This window comes from Rhineura floridana, chromosome 10, assembly GCF_030035675.1.
Source record: "Rhineura floridana isolate rRhiFlo1 chromosome 10, rRhiFlo1.hap2, whole genome shotgun sequence".
Lineage (NCBI taxonomy): Eukaryota > Metazoa > Chordata > Lepidosauria > Squamata > Rhineuridae > Rhineura > Rhineura floridana.
Window position 1 is genome coordinate 42,966,701 of NC_084489.1, and position 18,061 is coordinate 42,984,761.

Here is an 18,061-nt window from a genome sequence, read left to right on the forward strand (position 1 = left end):
AAAGGGATCTGCAGCTTCGCACCCCACAGTTAGACAGAAAGACCCCTAGGCGTTGTGGTTGGTTCAAAGTGTTGGGCGTGTGCTTGTGGCGGGGCTGCTGTGAACTCTGGCCTCGATGCCGGGTCCAGCATAACTCTTGCTGGGGCTGGGCTTCCCCCTTCGGTGTCCCCTCCCTCCAGTCAACTCTAGGCGAGGTCGTTGCAATGAGAGCGAAGGAGGCGATCAGACAAGGGCGGCTTTTCTCTCTCGTTTTCTGGAGAGGACACAAGCTGAGCGCGAGAGGAGCGTGGTGCTGAATTTAATTTGCCTTAGGCAGTCTCAAGCACAAACAGACTGTATTGTACAGCGTCGGCAGAAAAAGAGCGAGAGCGAGAGACACTCCGAACGTTTTGCCGGCCGGGGCCAGCAGAAGAATGAGATCGAAGCCGCCGCTTAAGAGAATCGCCTGATCAGGAAGAGTCTGGGGAAGCACTTCGAGACCGCGTTGGGGAGGCTTGGGAAGGAGGCATCAGCACCACGGACAGCTCCTCGCGGAGGCTTCGTTCAGCCCGGATCTGCGTGGGGGCTGGGCTCCCTCTACGCCGGCACCGAGCGGGGGGGGGGGCGCCGTGAGAAATCATCCACTGCCCGGATCCATCAGCTGGAGGCGCGCAGGGTCACCCAGTTTTAGGATCTCCGGCTCGGATCGGTGCGTGAAGCGCGCTCTGACTCGAGGCCAGCTGACCTTCTCTGTGGATATGCCTGACTGCTGAAGAAGGGGAAAAGTTTGCCGCGGAGGGGAGAGTCTCTTCTCTTCCACCCCCCACCCTGGAAGGCGAATGCGCTGCTTCCTTAGCTGATTTGGTAGGAACGATGACCGAGCGAGGATGTGCACCAGCAGCCAGATCATCGGAAGCCTCCTGGTGCTTTCCGTGCTGGAGATAGGGCTGGGGGTCTCCAGCGTGGCCGTGGGGGCGGTCAGTTTCAGCCTGGCTCTTGCAGAGCGTACGCCTCAGCTGGGAGACTCTTCTCCGGTATGGAGCGGGGTGTGTGTACGTTAGCCATTTCACTCTCTCTTTAACTCTTGATGGTGATTATGTTGTGTTCAGTGTGTGCTAATCTCAAGTGTTTCATACAGTCCCTTCCCTCTCCCGCAGCTTCCCTCTCTAGCTTGCATGCTCAGTGCATTCCTGATCTGTATGATCCATGTGTATAGAGGGCACCCTCTCCACTCCCCTCCTCAACGTATTTTAGGGCAAAATAACCCGAACTTTATTTGAAGCATCTACCATAAAGCCTTCCCCCTTCATGGGATCAATTCCTGCAGAACACTGGGCCATGCCCTTGGCAATCATGAAATTTACCATTCGTGATTTCACCCACTCCACTCCATGCAAAGCCATGGTGAAGGACTGTAGTTCAGTGATAAAACACCAGCCTTGCATGCAGAAGGTCCTAAGTTTGATCCCTGGTATCTCCAGGTAGGACTGGGGAAAGCTCCTGCTTGAAACCCTGGAGAGCTGCTGCCAGTCAGAGTAGACAATACTGAGCTAGCTGGAACAATGGTCTTATTCAGCATAAGGAAGTTTCCTATGTGCCAATGGTGCACTCAAAGGCATGATGGGTGGGGGCAGAAGTCCAGACCCCCATCCATTCAGCAGAATGAGCAGGAGAGATCCGAATGTAGCAGGGCTGGCTTAACACTTTTGAAGTAAGTGCAATAATGCCATCTAAACACCCTCCTCCGCATAGACCATTAAGTCCAGGGTCTAAAATTATCTAATTGCACCATTGTGCAAATCATCACATGGTGGTTGAAAAATAGAAAGGGTAGTTTCAAGCAATGCCAAAGACATGTCTTTGAATGTATATTTTTGAAAGAAAAAAACGGAAGCATTATTCTTGAAGCATTACATCATTTTCTTATGAGCAGAAGAAAGCAACTGCATCTTCTAGTCAGGTTTTTACCAGGAACTGCAAATGTAAACAAACTCAGACAAGATTCAGGTATATTCGCTTTTTGTTCTGATATCTTCGTACATCATCTGATTGATTTCTTTCACTTTAGTGAAAGCAAATCAAAGGTTCATTTTTCAACATCAGTAGAGGCTGAGCTTTTTTTTTTTTACATTCCATGTAACTGTCTACTTACATTGTACTGTTTTCTGTGGGAGACTTGCACTCTATGAGCTCAGGAGCAAAGCTAGGCACCCTGTTCCTAAACACATTATTTGGAAGTAAGTCCTAGTATTTCAGTGGAATTTCTCTCCATATGAAAGCCGCAATCCAAAGAAAAATAAGCATGTTTAATTCCAATTTAGATCAATGGAACTGCATTCTTAAATCCAATTGGGTGGGATGGGACTTAAGCATATTTAAATTTCAGGGCTATGTCCCAATGTGGTTAAGGTTGTGGTGTATGGCAATAATAATCAATGCAGCTACTATGGAACAGCAGTGGAGCTTTCATCTGAAATTATTTAGGCTACAGTGGGATGTGCCAAGGATTTCAACTTGTATATATGATACATTTCCTTACTGGTTTTGCTGTAAATTATTAGAAAGAAAAGCAAAAGTGGTCTGTATTCACATTCATAATGTGCATTGGATAAGAACATCAGAACTGAAAGAGAAGCAAAGTGGGAACTTGTTAGAATCATGTAGCCCCTGACTGACAGAATGAAATAAATAATGTATGGAATGTTTATACATGCACCATTCCCTCTTATTTTAGATTGAATAGCTGCAAATTCCTTTGTTTACATCTGCAGCTTGTACATGCATATACTTTGCACCTTGCTCATGAACACGGACAACAACAATGGCACATTAATTAAGTAGCTGAGCAGCAGCAGAAGTATCTATAGTTGGTGGAAATATTGAGAAGTCACAATTTCACACTGTCAGTATAATACAGTAGTGTGCATGTGTGTGGGGAGGTGTAGCTTTCTGAAGAGTAGGTTGATTCCAACCTAAAATAGACTTAGGTCCCATTGAGATCAACTTAGGCTGGATCCAACCCTATGGTAATAACCAGTTCTTTGAATGGTAGCACACAGCTGAAGCAGCAGCTGTGGACAAAAGTGTTGATATTCATCATTTTATAGCTTTAGAGAATTACTATAGATATTTGCTTATAGGTATAGGCAGTTACAGACAATTCATACTACCCGGTGTGCTGCCTCAGTATTAGTCTTGGAAATGTTCCACTATTATAAAGTTTTATTATTTCTTGCAGACCTGACACACAGACACAGACTTTGGGGTATATTTGGACCCAATGAGATTTCCAGCTGAAGGATGGAGTCACTTTGTAACCCAGAGATCTTTTTTTGGTGTCACCACAAGTGTGCTTGACACTACCAAAGCACCTTGAGCCAAGAACACTTGTTCAGAGGAGGCAGGATTTTTCTAAGCAGTATACGTTGGCCCTTTCTCCATGCAGATTGAATAAACAACATAATGTCTGGGGTATTTTTGGACACAAGTGGTTTTTGGTTGTTGTTTCCAGAAGGACAATGGTTAAGTGGTAACTGGCTGAAAATTGGGGATGATGTTCAGGAGACAGTTTGTGACAATGTCCTAGAAGAACAGCTGTGTAGGTCTACTTATATGTAAATTACACAGTGAAGAGTGCAACTGGGGCCCAAAGATATCCCACAAGTCTGCATGAGTGTAAGGATCTTGCACTCATTTTTTCTGGGCCTCCTTACTAGTTGCTTCTGTGCATACCCATATGAGCACATCATTATGTATATCACATATGAACAGCTTGATCTAGAACATGGTTAAAACTCATGGTGGATTCATCTAACCCTATTAATTTCCACTGTGAAGTGCCTTCTTGTAGTAACCTTATAGTACTACATGGATACTATACACCTAGCAAGGTTAAAAACAACAGGTTTGACAGATGGCATGCATATTGAATACAATCACAAGTCTGGGTTCTTCTTGGATATCTGATGAGAAAATACACCACACTGTGAGGGAAAGTGTTATGAGAATGCCCCTAGGAGCATTTGGTTTCAAGCCAATTCTGGGTAGGTCTACACTTCAAAGTTACAATTGCTATAATGTCTTTGTCTCTCCACAAGGAACTCTGGAAGCTGGAGTTTAGGGTGAGGTGAGTTCTCCGCACTCCCAAGAACTGCAAAGGAGTGTGAACTGGTTTATGCAGTTAGATGCACGCTACTCAATGGCTTCTGAGAGAGCTGATTCATACAGTCAGCATCTCCACATAATACTGACCAGTATTATGTAATCCTATCAATGGCCCAGCACACTCCCTGAGACCACTGAGTGGGAGCCACAGACGGTATGCTACGGTAGATCTGGTCTTAATTCCATTGTCTAGGGCCAGACTAGGAATCCCATCTAGATATATTTTCTCTGAAGAAGGCCCCACTCAGTTCACTGAGATTCATGCCTAAGTAAGCATGCTTGCAAGTGCAGTGTCAGACATGAAACCAAGTGTCTAGGTTTAAAATGCAGTCATTTAAGGTATTGGAGGAAGCATAAGGCAGAAGGGTGGGGGAATGAATTGCCTCAAACTTTTGAAGAGCAAACCCATTAGAGGAAAGCTGATTTGTATGCACACTTCCTAAAAATAACATAACATGGAAATGCAATTAAAGGCCTTTGACCCACTTCTGTCTCCAAATAGCTGCAACTAGATGGAAACCCAGTTTCACACATAAGTGGCTAAAGGGAAGGTTACTATGGAAACCTTAACTCTGAATATTGTACTTTATACAGATTGAAATCACACACATCTCTGTTACATATACTGTCTTACCATCCACAATATCTTTTTAGGCTGACATATTTTTCTTATTTACTGATTGCCAGGCACTTTTATCCACTTTCTATTTTAAAAACACTCAATGCAGCCAACAAAATGGATAAAATATTAACATAACCACCAACAGAATATGCTAAACTTTTATAATGTAGAGAATAGAAGTTTAATATATTGCCACACCCAGTAAAGGTTAAAAGATCACCCCAACATTGTTAACATGAAATTCAAACACAGTTAAAAGGCATCTCAAAAGCCAAATGGAATAAATATATTTTCACCAGGTGAGCAGAAATGGGACCAGTCAGACTTCCTTAGGAGAGGGTGTTTCAGAACTTTAGGATCCCATAACCTTCATGCTTATCACTTCTTATAAAGCAGTTTATATTGACAACAATAGTATAAAGCAGTGTTCTTCAACCTTGAGTCCCCAGATGTTGATGGACTACAACTTCAATCATCCCTAAACATTGACCATGCTGTCTGGTCATGATGGGAGTTGTTGTCCAACAACATCTGGGAACCCAAGTTTGAAGAACAGTGGTATAAAGTAACCATTGTTGGTATGTGTGAACTCCAGTCCTCAGCACTAACCCCAGTGACTGAAACTGAGGTCACCGTTCTCTAGAGTTCTGATGTGCAAGACCCACTGACATTAATGAACTCCCCATATAGTCAATGATAATCCCCTGCTTAATGCTGAGGTTTATGCATGGGTTGTTTACAACCAAAGGCCAATTGGAAACCTACTGTGAGCTGCAGACTTGCAGATATTGGGCAGATATTAGGTACATGTAATGGATACGATAACCATAGATGTTGTAGACAAATCCTATCACACTACCTGAATACTCCAGACAGAATATGATGATTACACTGATTACAAATGCGGGAGCTAAAGAGTTTTTCAAGCTGAAGAGTAGAAAGCATCATATTTGAGAAGAGAGAAATGAAAGAAGAGGGACCATATTTAAAATATATAGTAAAATACATTCTGGATGTTCTACTTCTGTCCATCTAATTCTTCCGGAATCAAAATTCTGTATGAGTCTCATTGTACAAGAAACTGGTTTCTGATAAGGCATCAATTATTGAAAGAAGAGTCTAGTTGTATGGCAACAGCCTAAAGTAAACCACTCAGCTAATTTCATCTGTGTGGAGAACCTTATCTCTTTTATGGTACAGAAGAGAATATGTCTATCCTCTCCGTTACAGGCATAGATAAGAAATTGATATATGAAAACTCCATGAATGCAGACATTGATGTTGAATGCCTTTCCACTTGCACTACTTGTCATAGTCATACAGGGTGAGGTGTAATTAGTCCCTTGAGGTGAACTGAAACACTGCTAGATTTTTTTGGTTTATTTTTTTAAAAAACCCACTACTCATATGGAATGAGCCGGTTCTCCATAGAAACGACACAACCAATCGCAAGACTGTGTTGAGCACACAGGCATACGGTGTTAAGAGGGTGACAGCATGCATACAAACAGCCATTACACATACAGAGAGAAAAGCATGCCTACATAGGGCCACCAAAAATAAATAATGCTACTCTTAAAAAAAGAGAGAGTAAAAGCCTGAATTATGTAAGTGAATTATGCTAGGTGCTGTATCCCTTTCATGTTTGATTTCTCAAATAAGAGATGTTGAGGTGAAAGACTCTCTAGGATCTAGAAGGGCTTTTCAGATGCTGGAGAGGCCTGCTGCTGGTTGAGGTTATCCTGTGATGTTTGGAAGTCACTCTATTAATTAACAAGAGACTTTCCTTCATTTCACCTGGTTCAGGCTGACTCCAGTGCTGGCACCAGTGCTATAGCAGCGTAGGGATAGGCAAGGATGAAGTGCTACCCTTTATCTTTTCTGCATGCCAAAAATTTATACACTGCTTAATCAACAACATTCTCTACGTCGTTTGCATAAAACAGTATAAAATATAAAATAAATTAAACAATACTGACAAAATCAAACGTTAAAAAAAAGTTGGTGTAACATTTTAGCAAAATATTTAAAAAATCAGCAGTTTTAAAAGAAATACCTAATTAAATTACATCTCTGAGGAGGATTATCTCAACAAAAAAGTTTTTAATCAGGTGCCAAAAACAACACAGGGAAGGCACCTATAAACGGGCAGGGAATTCCAGAGTACTGCCACAAGGAGGGATCAATTCCTTGCAAATGTGGACCAAACATTATGTGGCACTTGCAAAAGTGCCTGTTCTACATATCAAGATGTCAAGTGGGCAGATATGGAGTAAAGTGACCCTTCAAGTAAACTGGTCCCAAGGTGTTGAGGGCTTTCTATATTAACAGTAAACCTTGAATTTGGCCCAGTATCAAATCAGTATCCATGCAGATTTCTGAGCAGGAGTGTAATATGCTGACAGCAGTGATGCTGCAGCATTCTGCACTAACTGCATTTTATGGGCCAAACTCAAAGGAAGCCTCATATACATTGCATTGCATTAATCCAGTCTTGAAGTTGCTGATGCCTGGATAACTGTGGTCAAGCTATCACAGTCCAGGAATGGTCCAAGCTGTCATACCAGCTGAAGCTGATAAAATAAAAAAATGTTTTCTCTGTGAGAAACTCACCAAGTAAGTTAAGTAGAAGAAGAGATGGGTTATATTAGCATGCACAGCTAAGAGTTAAAATTAAAGTGCCACTTTGATTTTGGAAAATTCCATAATCCCTGTATTGCCACCAACCAAAATGTCACAGTGAGCAAGCTTTTGAGTCTACCAGAACTCTTGATCAGACTGGGTGTATAAAAGAAAAAGAAAGAAAGAAAGAAAGAAAGAAAGCCAGCTTGGTATGGAAGCCATAGTACAGTTGTGGGGATCCTTTGGCCCTCCAGATGTTGCTGAAATACAACTCCCTTCAGTCCCAATTAAGCATGGTCAATGACCAGGAAGGAGGGGAGCTGTAGTTCAGCAACATCTGGAAGACCAAAGGTCCCCCACACCTGCCATAGTGTCTGCATAGGTTTTAAAAAAGAAGCATTTTTGTTGTTGTGTTGTCTTAGAATGGGCATGGCTATGAAGGCTGTCAGGAAAAGTACTTGCACTTCAGAACTTGCCACTACCCTACTGCCTGATCCTTTGAAAAGGCTCTGGCATATACATACAATTTGAATCAGGGTCCTGGGTGCTTAGTTCCAGAGCCTTCAAATTGCATCTAATACATTCAAATTTAATTTAAATACATTTAATTTATTTAAAAAGGTATAGACTGTTTTTCAGACAAGAAGTTTCAGGAAGTTGTTCACAATAGTAAGAACAAAGAAATCTGGACACTTTTACACAGCTATTCAGCACACATTGGACACCTCCCCTTTTTTCAGCTCACCATGCAGCACATTCGTGGCATAGAAGTGAAAGCCCCACTCTGGATCCATGCTGCAGATGGCATATACATACAATTAACAATACCATTCTCTTTCTCTCTTCCTTTGAGTGAAAGAAAGAGAGAAAGAATTCACAACACCACTAACAGAGCAATCCAACCAACCCTTTGCGCCAGTCTTAGGAGTTGGATTGAGTGGGGGTGTCCCTCCACCTAGACCTGCCAACCTCTGCCAGTCATCTGCTGGCTGCTGCTTGTGGAGTAACACATCTTCCCCTTTTATCCATCAGGTGGGTGGGTGGGATTGCCACTAGCAGGATTTCCACTGGCAGTAGGCAGCAGAAAGCTATGAAATGGGTCATTCCCAGGGCTGGGGTAGGTTGAGCCTGCCCCACTACCTTCAGCTGATGGCATTGGGACAATCTGTGCCCAGTCACTGCACTAACTGCAGGCTGGCGCAGCAAACTACCTTCACCCCTTTTCACCCTGACCACTGGTTAGGATTGCTCCATTAGTACATGACCAGCTGCTTCCACCCAACCCCACTAGATCCTTTTTCTTAGAGAAGGGATTGTATGAGGCCTTTTCCCACCAGCTCAGATTGCAGCTGGTGCACTGAAGCTAATCTGTGCAATAGTAAATTGCAAATTGATATGGAAAAGTTGAGAACTGAACTAAAAACTGGAAAACTGAAAAACCAAAATTGACTGATTCGCCCACCCCTAATTCCAGGCAACCTTATCTTCCAGCTTTCCTGTCCCCATGTTCCAGAAGTAGGGGGGACCATCTGCAGAGCCATGCAAGGGCAAGGCATTGCTCTTGGGGGTGGGGAAGGGAGGTGAATATCAAGAAAGAAACCTTGTGTAATAGCAGGTACACAAACAGAGCTATTGGCAGATTAGCATTTATAATATTACTTATAAAGAAAACCCTGGTGATTCACCTCTGAAATGAGTGAAGAATGAATTATTTTCACTTCGATAAATGTTAAAACTGATCCAATGATTTTTCATTCTCTGAATCTCTCTCTAGTTTAGTCACCTCTCAGTCTGGCTACAGTAAATCCAGTTAGACTCTGTTGCAGAGAAACCAGCTGCATTTGATTTCATTGAAATCAATGATATATTAGGTGTCTCTTAGAGACAGATGCATGGCAACCACTTTTCTGTGACACAATCCTGTCTAACGATTGGGATTCCATACAGTCCTTGTGTTTGCATCATTCACACACAGCCCCAGCTATATGAAATTGCTTCATGGAAAAGCAGCTGCAAGGCAGCTGCAGCTGTAAATAAGGTCACATTTGTCTCTACTGCTTTCAGTAAAACTTAGAAATTGCCATCTGCACTAGACCTGCCTTTAATGTCAGTCACTTGCAGACTGATTCCAATTCCCAAGGACTTCTGCCTTAGAAACAGACTACAGAAATTTGCTGGAGTTTGACTCTTCCCATTTTTTTTCTTTTAAAAAAAATTATATTCCTAAAAGATTATACTTTAAAATTCTATCTGGCACTTTAATCTTGCTACATTTGCTTGGAAATTAAGTACCACTACTGCCACCCCACCAAACATTAATAGAATATAAGAATGTTTTCTTTAAAATAAATAATAATTTATTAAAGTATTCTTGATGCCCCATGGTTATTGTTTTACATTCTTTGTTGTTAGACTGCCCTTGAATATAGCTTAACCCTTTAAAATAATCATTGGGTGATATCCAATGTTAGCCATATTCAGAGTAGGACTATTGAAATCAATGGGCTTCAGAGATGTGGCAGAGCAACTGCAGGTGTTTCTGAAGGAAACACCTTCAGATCTATTTCAGTCTGGATTTGGGTTTGAGACTGAATCATCCTCAGTCGCCCTGATGGATGGCCTTTATTTGGAGAGATAAGGGAGTGCAACCCTGCTTCTCTTGCTTAATCTTTCTGCTGCTTTCGATACCATTGACTATGGTGTTCTGCTGGAATGGCTCTGTGGGATGGGTATTGGGGGCCCGTGTGCTACAGTGGTGGTTTCACCCCTGCTTGCCGGGTCATGTCCAGAGAGCAGCATTGGGAGACTGTTCCTTAGGGCCATGGCAGTTTTGTTATGGGGTCCTGCAGAGCACTACTTTCCCCCCAGTGCTACTCACCATCTATATGAAGCCATTGGGAGCAGCCATTAGGTGTTTTGAGGCAAGGTGTCATCAGTATGTTGATGAAACCCACCTCTATTTTTCCATGACATCTGAATCAGGCTGTGAAAGAGCAAGACTGGTGCTTGGATGCGGTGGTGGACTAGATGAAGGCCGGTGAGCTGAATGTGAACCCTGGGAAGACAGATGTTTTGTGGGTGAGTGTTTCATGGATCTGGGATCAGGGTGCAGTCTTCCAGGGTCTCAGGGGGTCTTAGAGCACTTACCTTTTGGGGAGCAGGGTTCCAGCAAGACAATCAGCATGAGAGTGTGTTAGCCACTGAGAAGAGTCTTCTAACATGATTCCTTGTCCTTTCCTGATGGTTGGAGTCCATCAGAGTAAAAAGAGGTGAGTCAGCCACTGAGAAGAGTCTTCTCAGTAGCTAACACTCTTCCTTTACATACTTATTGGCTCCTAGGGATATCTGTTAGGGGAGAAGGAGTTAAAAGGATCTAATTCTCAACCCAGCAGCAAAAAGGGGGGAAAGGGGGCATGATTGTGGCTAACTACTATCTGGGAGACAAGGCAATTTCCTGCCCTGGATGGGATTATACTCCCTCTGAAGTAGCAGGTATGTAGTTTAGGGGTAGTCCTTGAACCATCATTGTCACTTGAGGCACAGGTGATATCTGTGGCTTGGAGTGCCCTTTATCAGCTTTGGCTGGTACATCTGCTGTGGCCATCCTGGATATGGATATCCTGACCACTGTAGTTCATGCATTGGGAATCCCAAGACGTGATTACTGCAATACACTGTATGTGGGGCTGCCCTTGGATCTGGTTCAGGAGCTTCAGCTAGTGCAGAATGCTGCAGCTAGATTGGTGATGGGAACAGACTACTGCCAACACATGCCACCAGTGTTAAAAGGCCTGCACTAGCTTCCCACCTGCTACTGGGCTAGGTTCATGTATTAGTGTACAAAGCCATGAACATTTTAGGCTTAGAATACTGTAAGGACTGCCGTATCCAGTACATCTCAAGATCATCTGGAAGAGCATTATTGGTAGTCCCCTATGGGCCAGAAAAATGACTAATGTCAACGAGGAGTTGTGCCTTAAGTATTATGGGCCCAAGTTCCCACTAGAAGTTAGATTATTCCTGCTGAATTTCAGACACCTGGTTGAAACAATTGGAATTTTGGAGGCCTTTGCATCATGAATGCTTCTCTGATGTTTTAAATTTTGTGATTTTTTTGGGGGGGGATTTTAGATTTCTGTAGTCTTAAATTTTTAAGGTTTAATTTATGTTTTAAATTTTGTAAATTTTTTATTGTTGTAAGCCACTTTGAGACCTAGATGGTAAAAAGCAGGATATGAATTTTTAAAATAAACAAATTTCACTGCTTTTAGTGGGTCTTCTCTGAGTGTGCCTTAGTTCAGGGGTCCAAATACGGCCCTCCAAGCCTCTCCATCGGCCCTTCAGAACTCTCCCCAGGACACACTCCTGCCTGGCCTGCTTTATACCATGAGTCTTTTTGCCTGGCTGGAGTGTGCCCTGGAACTCTTATAATGGCTCTTGGTTGCCTAGATGGAGCATAGATAGGAGTGTGTGTAGAAAATAGCTTACTGTACCAAAGTAAAATGTACATTTGTTGCTCTAACCATTTTTGCTTCTTGCACCCACCTCTGGTCTTAAAATGTTGTTCAGAAGAGAATGTGGCCCCCAGCCTGAAAAAATTTCCATATCCCTGACATATTTGGATATCGCCCATGTAATATCACTGTGTGAATAGATTGTCTCTGTGTTCGTTAGTTTCTGTGGCACACTTACCAGCATTAGTCACGCTGGAGACCTAGATTCTAGTCCTCATTGTCATCTATTCATTTTTAATCTGCTTGCAACTGGAGGCAGCAGAGTTTTGCAGTGGGCTGCCTAGTAAAGGACAGGAAGGTAGAAGCATGGGGGAAACAAAGTTTCTAAAACTGCCTTTCTAATGCTTCCAAGTCACAGGAAGCCAAGAGGAGAGGCAATGGGACATCTCAGAAAGGAGTGGACGCAACACCTCTGACAGTACCATTGGGCAAGCAAAGTTCCTAATGCTATAAAAAAGCTGAAGGAGGCCATATTCCTCTGATCCTCATTATACACTTTTTTCTCTTTCTGCCCTCACACAACAAGGACAGGAGACCACCCTGCCCTACAGTTCCCACAACCAGAATCCGGTGAATCACAGGTGATGTGGAGATGCAGGCAGGGCTCAACCCTCCCACTTCTATTATCTTCACTAGGGCCCTTATTGATCACTCTCATTTGTATGCATTATGGGTTTGGGAGTTGAGGTAGATGATTTATTTGGGTCCCCTTCAAGCTTGTTACCTTGAATCTGGAAGTGGCATCTGCAGCGGAGGAAACCCACTCTGCTGCTCAGGCTAGTTTCCTTTGTTCATCTAATGGTTTAGCCAAGTCAACCTGTGAGTTAATAGACTTATTGAATGGTCAGTCGGCATATCCAAAGAGATGTGCCCAAGAGAGATCCTGTTGCTATTGGAACTCTTTTCAGGAGAGAGTTCCTCCTCTCCCCCAATGCTGGAGCCAAGGAGAGGCTTGTGTTTTTAGTCTAATTGGGAGAAACTGGGAACTAGAGAGATACAGAAAGGTCAGCTTTCTGTACCATGTCTTTGGGGTGCCTCCCTGCAAGCTCAAGGGAAAAGCAAGATCTGATGGACTGTTAATGCTGAGAACCTCTCCACCTTAAGCTCAGGTTTGTGAATATGTTAAATAAAAACCATATATCCAATAAGACACCATAGTCTCCGCTGACCTTCTTTCTAAGGAAACCAAACCCTGGGTCAACACAGGAACCCCTGGAAGTCTCGCACCGCTCGGAGATTGGGTTGGCACGCAACACAACCTCCCCCTTCACAAAATGGGTGTAATTCACCCAAATGACCTGCTGAGCCAACCTCTGAGACCTGGAAGGCGAAATTAGGCCCATGAACCAGAGGTTCCCCATCAGTGCTTTGAAGTAACCTGCATATAACCAGAGCATGTTTAACTGTGGCCAGTGATCATTTCTCTCCGTATGGCTGACACACTGCCCAAAACGTATGGAAGGCACCACCTGCACATCTAGCAGTAGCACAGGATCTGAACACTTCCTCCAAGTTGTGCACATCATCCTTAAAGGAGAGTGTAGCCACATCAAAAAACAGATTGAATAACCCTCTGTATTGATACATCATTGAACAATAGCACCTCTGTGTCCTCTGCATTGATCTTCAGTTTATTAGCCTTCATCCAGCCTACTACTATTGTCTCCAGGGTCTTCTCCATAAGTCACAGAAAGTGTCCTCCACAGCTTATGAGAGGAGAGACCAGGGTCTCAGCGTCTTGCTTCATTTCCTCCCTCTCTGCTTCAGTCCCATTCTCTTTTCTGTCAGCAAAGAATCTGCAGACAGCCAGTTCATAGCATTCACCAAGCACTTTCCAGGCTGTAGGCTGAATTTATTTTAGTTGCTAGCAAAAAAAATGCCTGAAAGGAAATTTATGGCGGTTTTTTTGTTTCATTTGGTTTAAGAGGCTCTAGTGGATCAGAACAAATGCAATCCATTTCCCAAATATGTCAGGAACTTATTGGATTGATGCACATTGGGCCTGCATGGCTTCTCCAAATAATTTTATATTACTGTCCCTTCCCCCAATAGTATTACATGACAATTTATTGGTTATTGGCATTTATGCAGATTGTGACTTACGTCTTGCTAATCTGCTTTCTGTGCATACTGAGGAAATGGGATGGGGAAATAGGTGAGTTAGGATCTGGGCAGAGGATGAGAACGTGTATGCTTTTATAAGAACTGCTGCTTCCGGCCAAATTTGATGTGTGTTGGAATTAGGTCAGCCCTATAAGGTAAGTGTGTGTGTGTGTGAGAGAGAGAGAGAGAGAGAGTGAGTGAGTGAGAGAGAGGGGGGGGAGATTTAAAATGCAGCACAAGGGAGCTGAACTTCCCTGCTGCCACCTGTCCCCTGCTAGGGTTATGTGACCAAAAGTAATGCTTAATGGAAGAAAGCTAGCTGGTGAGAATCAGTTTTGGAAAAGAAAAGGATGACCAGAGAAATCTCTGGCCCTCCAGGTATTGTTGTAGGATTTCAGTTCCCATCAGCCCCAGCCAGCATGGCCAATGATCAGGGATGATGGGAAACATATTTCAACAACTTCTGCAGGGCCATTCTGTTGGTCATCCATGTTTTAGCTAATTTCCTCCCTCCTACCTGTGCTTTACTAAACCACTGCATGCACCTCCCTTTTTAACAGGGAATGAGCAGGATCTAGGTTGGGTTCTAGTGCTCTACTGTCTTATTGCCCCTCACTGCAATCGGTGGAGATCCTCAGTAGGTCAAGGTGGAGTTATTTTTGAGTACAGATACTTCTAAATTACTCATCATCTAAGGGCTCCTCCAGACATCCTGTTTGTTGATAATTCATCCTGATTTGGTTGCATAAAGCTTTTGCAGAGGTTAGACAACTACCAGTCTAACTGAGCATGCATTCTGTTTGCAGTGGAGTTAAATGACAATGAGCATTCATCCTGATTTGCTTGTGTGGTGTTTATACATCTTCCCATCCATCTTTCATCTGTCTTACACATTTCTGTGCAATTCCCTGTCATTTTCCTAACCACAAAAACTCTGTGGTTTGTTTTGCCCAAATGGATTTGTTATGCCAGGATGACTGAGTGCATTAATCCACTTTGATTGTGCAAACCATAGTTTCCGGTACGCACTTTAATCCCTCTTGCAAAATACTCAGAGTCTGTAGGTGTTCTGAATGTCTCCTTGGATGTTGGAGTTCTGAATGATTTGGGCTGTTGTTATTCCTCTCCGTTGTTTCAGGGTTTTGTTTCTGTTTTACATTCATTTCTGAATTTAGTACAGAGTGCCACGCATTACACAGTTGCATGGCAGCTTCTAGCTCCTTCAGGTCCTCCTCCATGTCTGTGTCTCTTAATGGGATAAAAACAGGACCCCAAAAAAGTAATTGTGATGTGCTTGTGTATATGTGATTGCATTGCATCAAGTATTTTACCACTGGACAGCAGACGAGCTGCTAGGATTGGGGTTGGACATATTAAGATGGCCTCCGTGGGGTGAACATACACCACCCTGGCTGCCCCACTTTTCCCTATATACCACACCTGACCAGGCCACTTCCACATGGCTAGGCCACCTCCACAGGGTCAGGCCACCTCTGCGGGGTCAACCCACAGCTCCAGCACTGCTACAGCAGCATCAGGAGCCCTGGCTGAACAGCCAGTTGTCAATTTGAAAAAGGAGGTGATTGGCAGTGGGAAAGGAATGATATAATCATGTAGTGCAGCTGCTTTCCCACTTTGGATCAGCTCCATTTTTTCTCTCTTCTCTCCCCCTCCCCTTTCTGTTCTGGCACACCCCCATAACAGTGCGAAAAGGTATATCCGATTTTTTTAATTTATGCGCATGCGCGGACTTGTATTTATGTAGGAAAAAAGATCCAGAATGTGAGTAGAGAATTAAAGATACAGGGTCAGACAGATGAGGGAGGGTCTGCGAGAATGATTTTAGGAGAAGGACTGAGAGCCTGCTCAGAAATTGGAGGAGGAGATATTTCCCATCCTACTCTGACAATGGGATGCAGAAAATGGTTGCCTGCAAAGAAAGGAAAGGAGGACCTAGAAAGAAAGGTGTTTGCAGACCAGAAGTTAATTTGACCCTTTGTTAAAAGGGTACCTCTGTGGCGCAGAGTGGTAAGCGGCGGTAATGCAGCCGAAGCTCTGCTCACAGCCAGAGTTCGATTCCAATGGAAGGAGGAAGTCGAATCTCCGGTAAAAAGGGGTCAAGGTCCACTCAGCCTTCCATCCATCCGTGGTCGGTAAAATGAGTACCCGGCATATGCTGGGGGGTAAAGAAAGGCCGGGGAAGGAACTGGCAATCCCACCCCATATATACGGTCTGTCGAGTAAACGTCGCAAGACGTCACCCTAAGAGTCGAAAACGACTCGCACTATAAGTGTGAGGACACCTTTACCTTTTTTTAAAAGGCATCAAAACATAAACAGGAGATGGATGTACAAAATGGCAAAGTTAACATTACCCCTGGCCCACAAAGTGCAAGCAAGATAAACGCCATTACTAAGGCTTGAAAATCAACAAGTCATCTTATATCAAAATGTTCATTTTGTAAATAATAAATATGTTTGTAAATAATTGATTTTCTGACTGAGCGCAAAATGCTCAAGCAAAAACAACAAGGTTTTTTTACTCAGAAACCCTTCCATTGGATGTTACATAGAGAATAGTACATAGCTCTGAAAATGTATTAATACAATATAAACCTTTGTCGTGAAGAAAAGAGGTGCATTCCATGTTTTCAAGGAATAGCCAGTTTTTCGATTGTTGGCATAATACAGCAAAATAGCTTTTACAAAGAAAAGTGATACTGTGTTTGACTAAATAATTGCTTTTACATTTGATCGAAAAATATAGATTAAAAAAAACGGGAAAACAATGAGTGGTGCGATACAGCTGCAGAAGTAAGAAGAAAGTGCCCAGGTTCAGTACTGGAAGCATGAATGAGCTGTAAGGAAGGAGGAGGAAGTGTGGATAGAAGGTGGGACCTACCCCTGTGATCTGCCCATAATGCAAAAAAAGGAGCAAGGCTTCCTCACTATAGCTGTTACAGTTGTTAATAATCGGGATAGCAATAATAATCGATTTATAGCAGGGTAGGGGAAATGTGGAGTTAAGTACAAGAAAATCCTAACTGATGAGGAATACTATATGGACACCAGTGAATTAATGGACGCACAAGGGGCTTTGATCGCAGATTAAAAGGAGGTATGGATGGGCCTTTTATCTATTGATAAGAATGGAGCTGACACTCCTTTCCCATTTGATCACCATGCCAGCCAGTTTCCATCCTGGCTGTTTTTTTTTATAGTTGGCCAGGATGAGGCTGGAGAGGGCTGAAGACTGGAGTCACCTGTCAACAGTGCCTTACAGATACACTAGGGCCACATTAACACCATCTGTCTATAGCACTATTATGCCACTTTAAACAGTCACAGCTTCCCCCAAAGAATCCTGGGAATAGTAGTTACGGGTGCTAAGAGGAGACCCCTGCTCCCCTCACAGAGTGGAAATTCTCAGAGTAGTTTAACAATCAAACCTTTTCCTGGGGAACACTAGGCACTGCCACTCTGTGAGGGAAATAGGGGTCTCCTAATGACTCTCCGCACCCTTAACAAATGACAGTTCCCAGGATTCTTTGGGGGAAGCTATGACTGTTTAAAGTGGCATTATAGTGCTTTAGACATCTGGTACGAAGGTGGCCCTAAATCATTCAGAAACCAGTTCCTACCTTCACCTATTCCCCTTTTATGATACTGCCTGAAGCAGGTTGCTTCACCCTGTTGCATGGCAGGGCCAGCCCCAAGCAGCATCTGTGAAGGTCAGTGATGCAATAGAAAGGGTGTGGAAAAAAATGTTTGCTCGACCATATCTAGAGGTTTCTTATTTTCCCCTCTTTTTCATAAATCCATGCAGTGCTGCCTATTTGTTCCAGCGTTTAGTTTTGTGTGTGCCTGCAGCAACATGCTTTCTTAAGACCACCTTCCTTTCCTTTTTTGTGATTCAGCATGGGAGTTTGCTCTGGCAGACACTGTCCCCCTTCCGTGCCCAATACTAGGACGGGCTATATGCCGCAATACAGGACACAGACTAGGTGGGGCAAAACAGCGAGGTCACCAATGGCATTCTAGAGCAGTCTTCTTCAAC

The 18,061-nt window shown here is 43.4% G+C and overlaps 1 protein-coding gene across 6 annotated transcripts in view; it reads left to right on the forward strand.

Annotated features, from left to right (window-relative positions):
- The first annotated feature begins 866 nt into the window (after positions 1-866).
- The window catches only part of TMEM196 (transmembrane protein 196), a 28,628-nt gene continuing 11,433 nt past the window's right edge, over positions 867-18,061 (forward strand). For 2 of the 6 annotated variants that reach the window (XM_061586776.1, XM_061586780.1), the window contains exon 1: positions 867-1,031. In XM_061586776.1, coding sequence (XP_061442760.1) covers positions 867-1,031 — 165 coding nt within the window. Of the gene's footprint in view, positions 1,032-10,377; positions 10,466-10,794; positions 10,880-18,061 lie in introns of those variants that run through there. The other 4 variants (XM_061586777.1, XM_061586781.1, XM_061586778.1 and 1 more) reach the window with 3 other exon arrangements.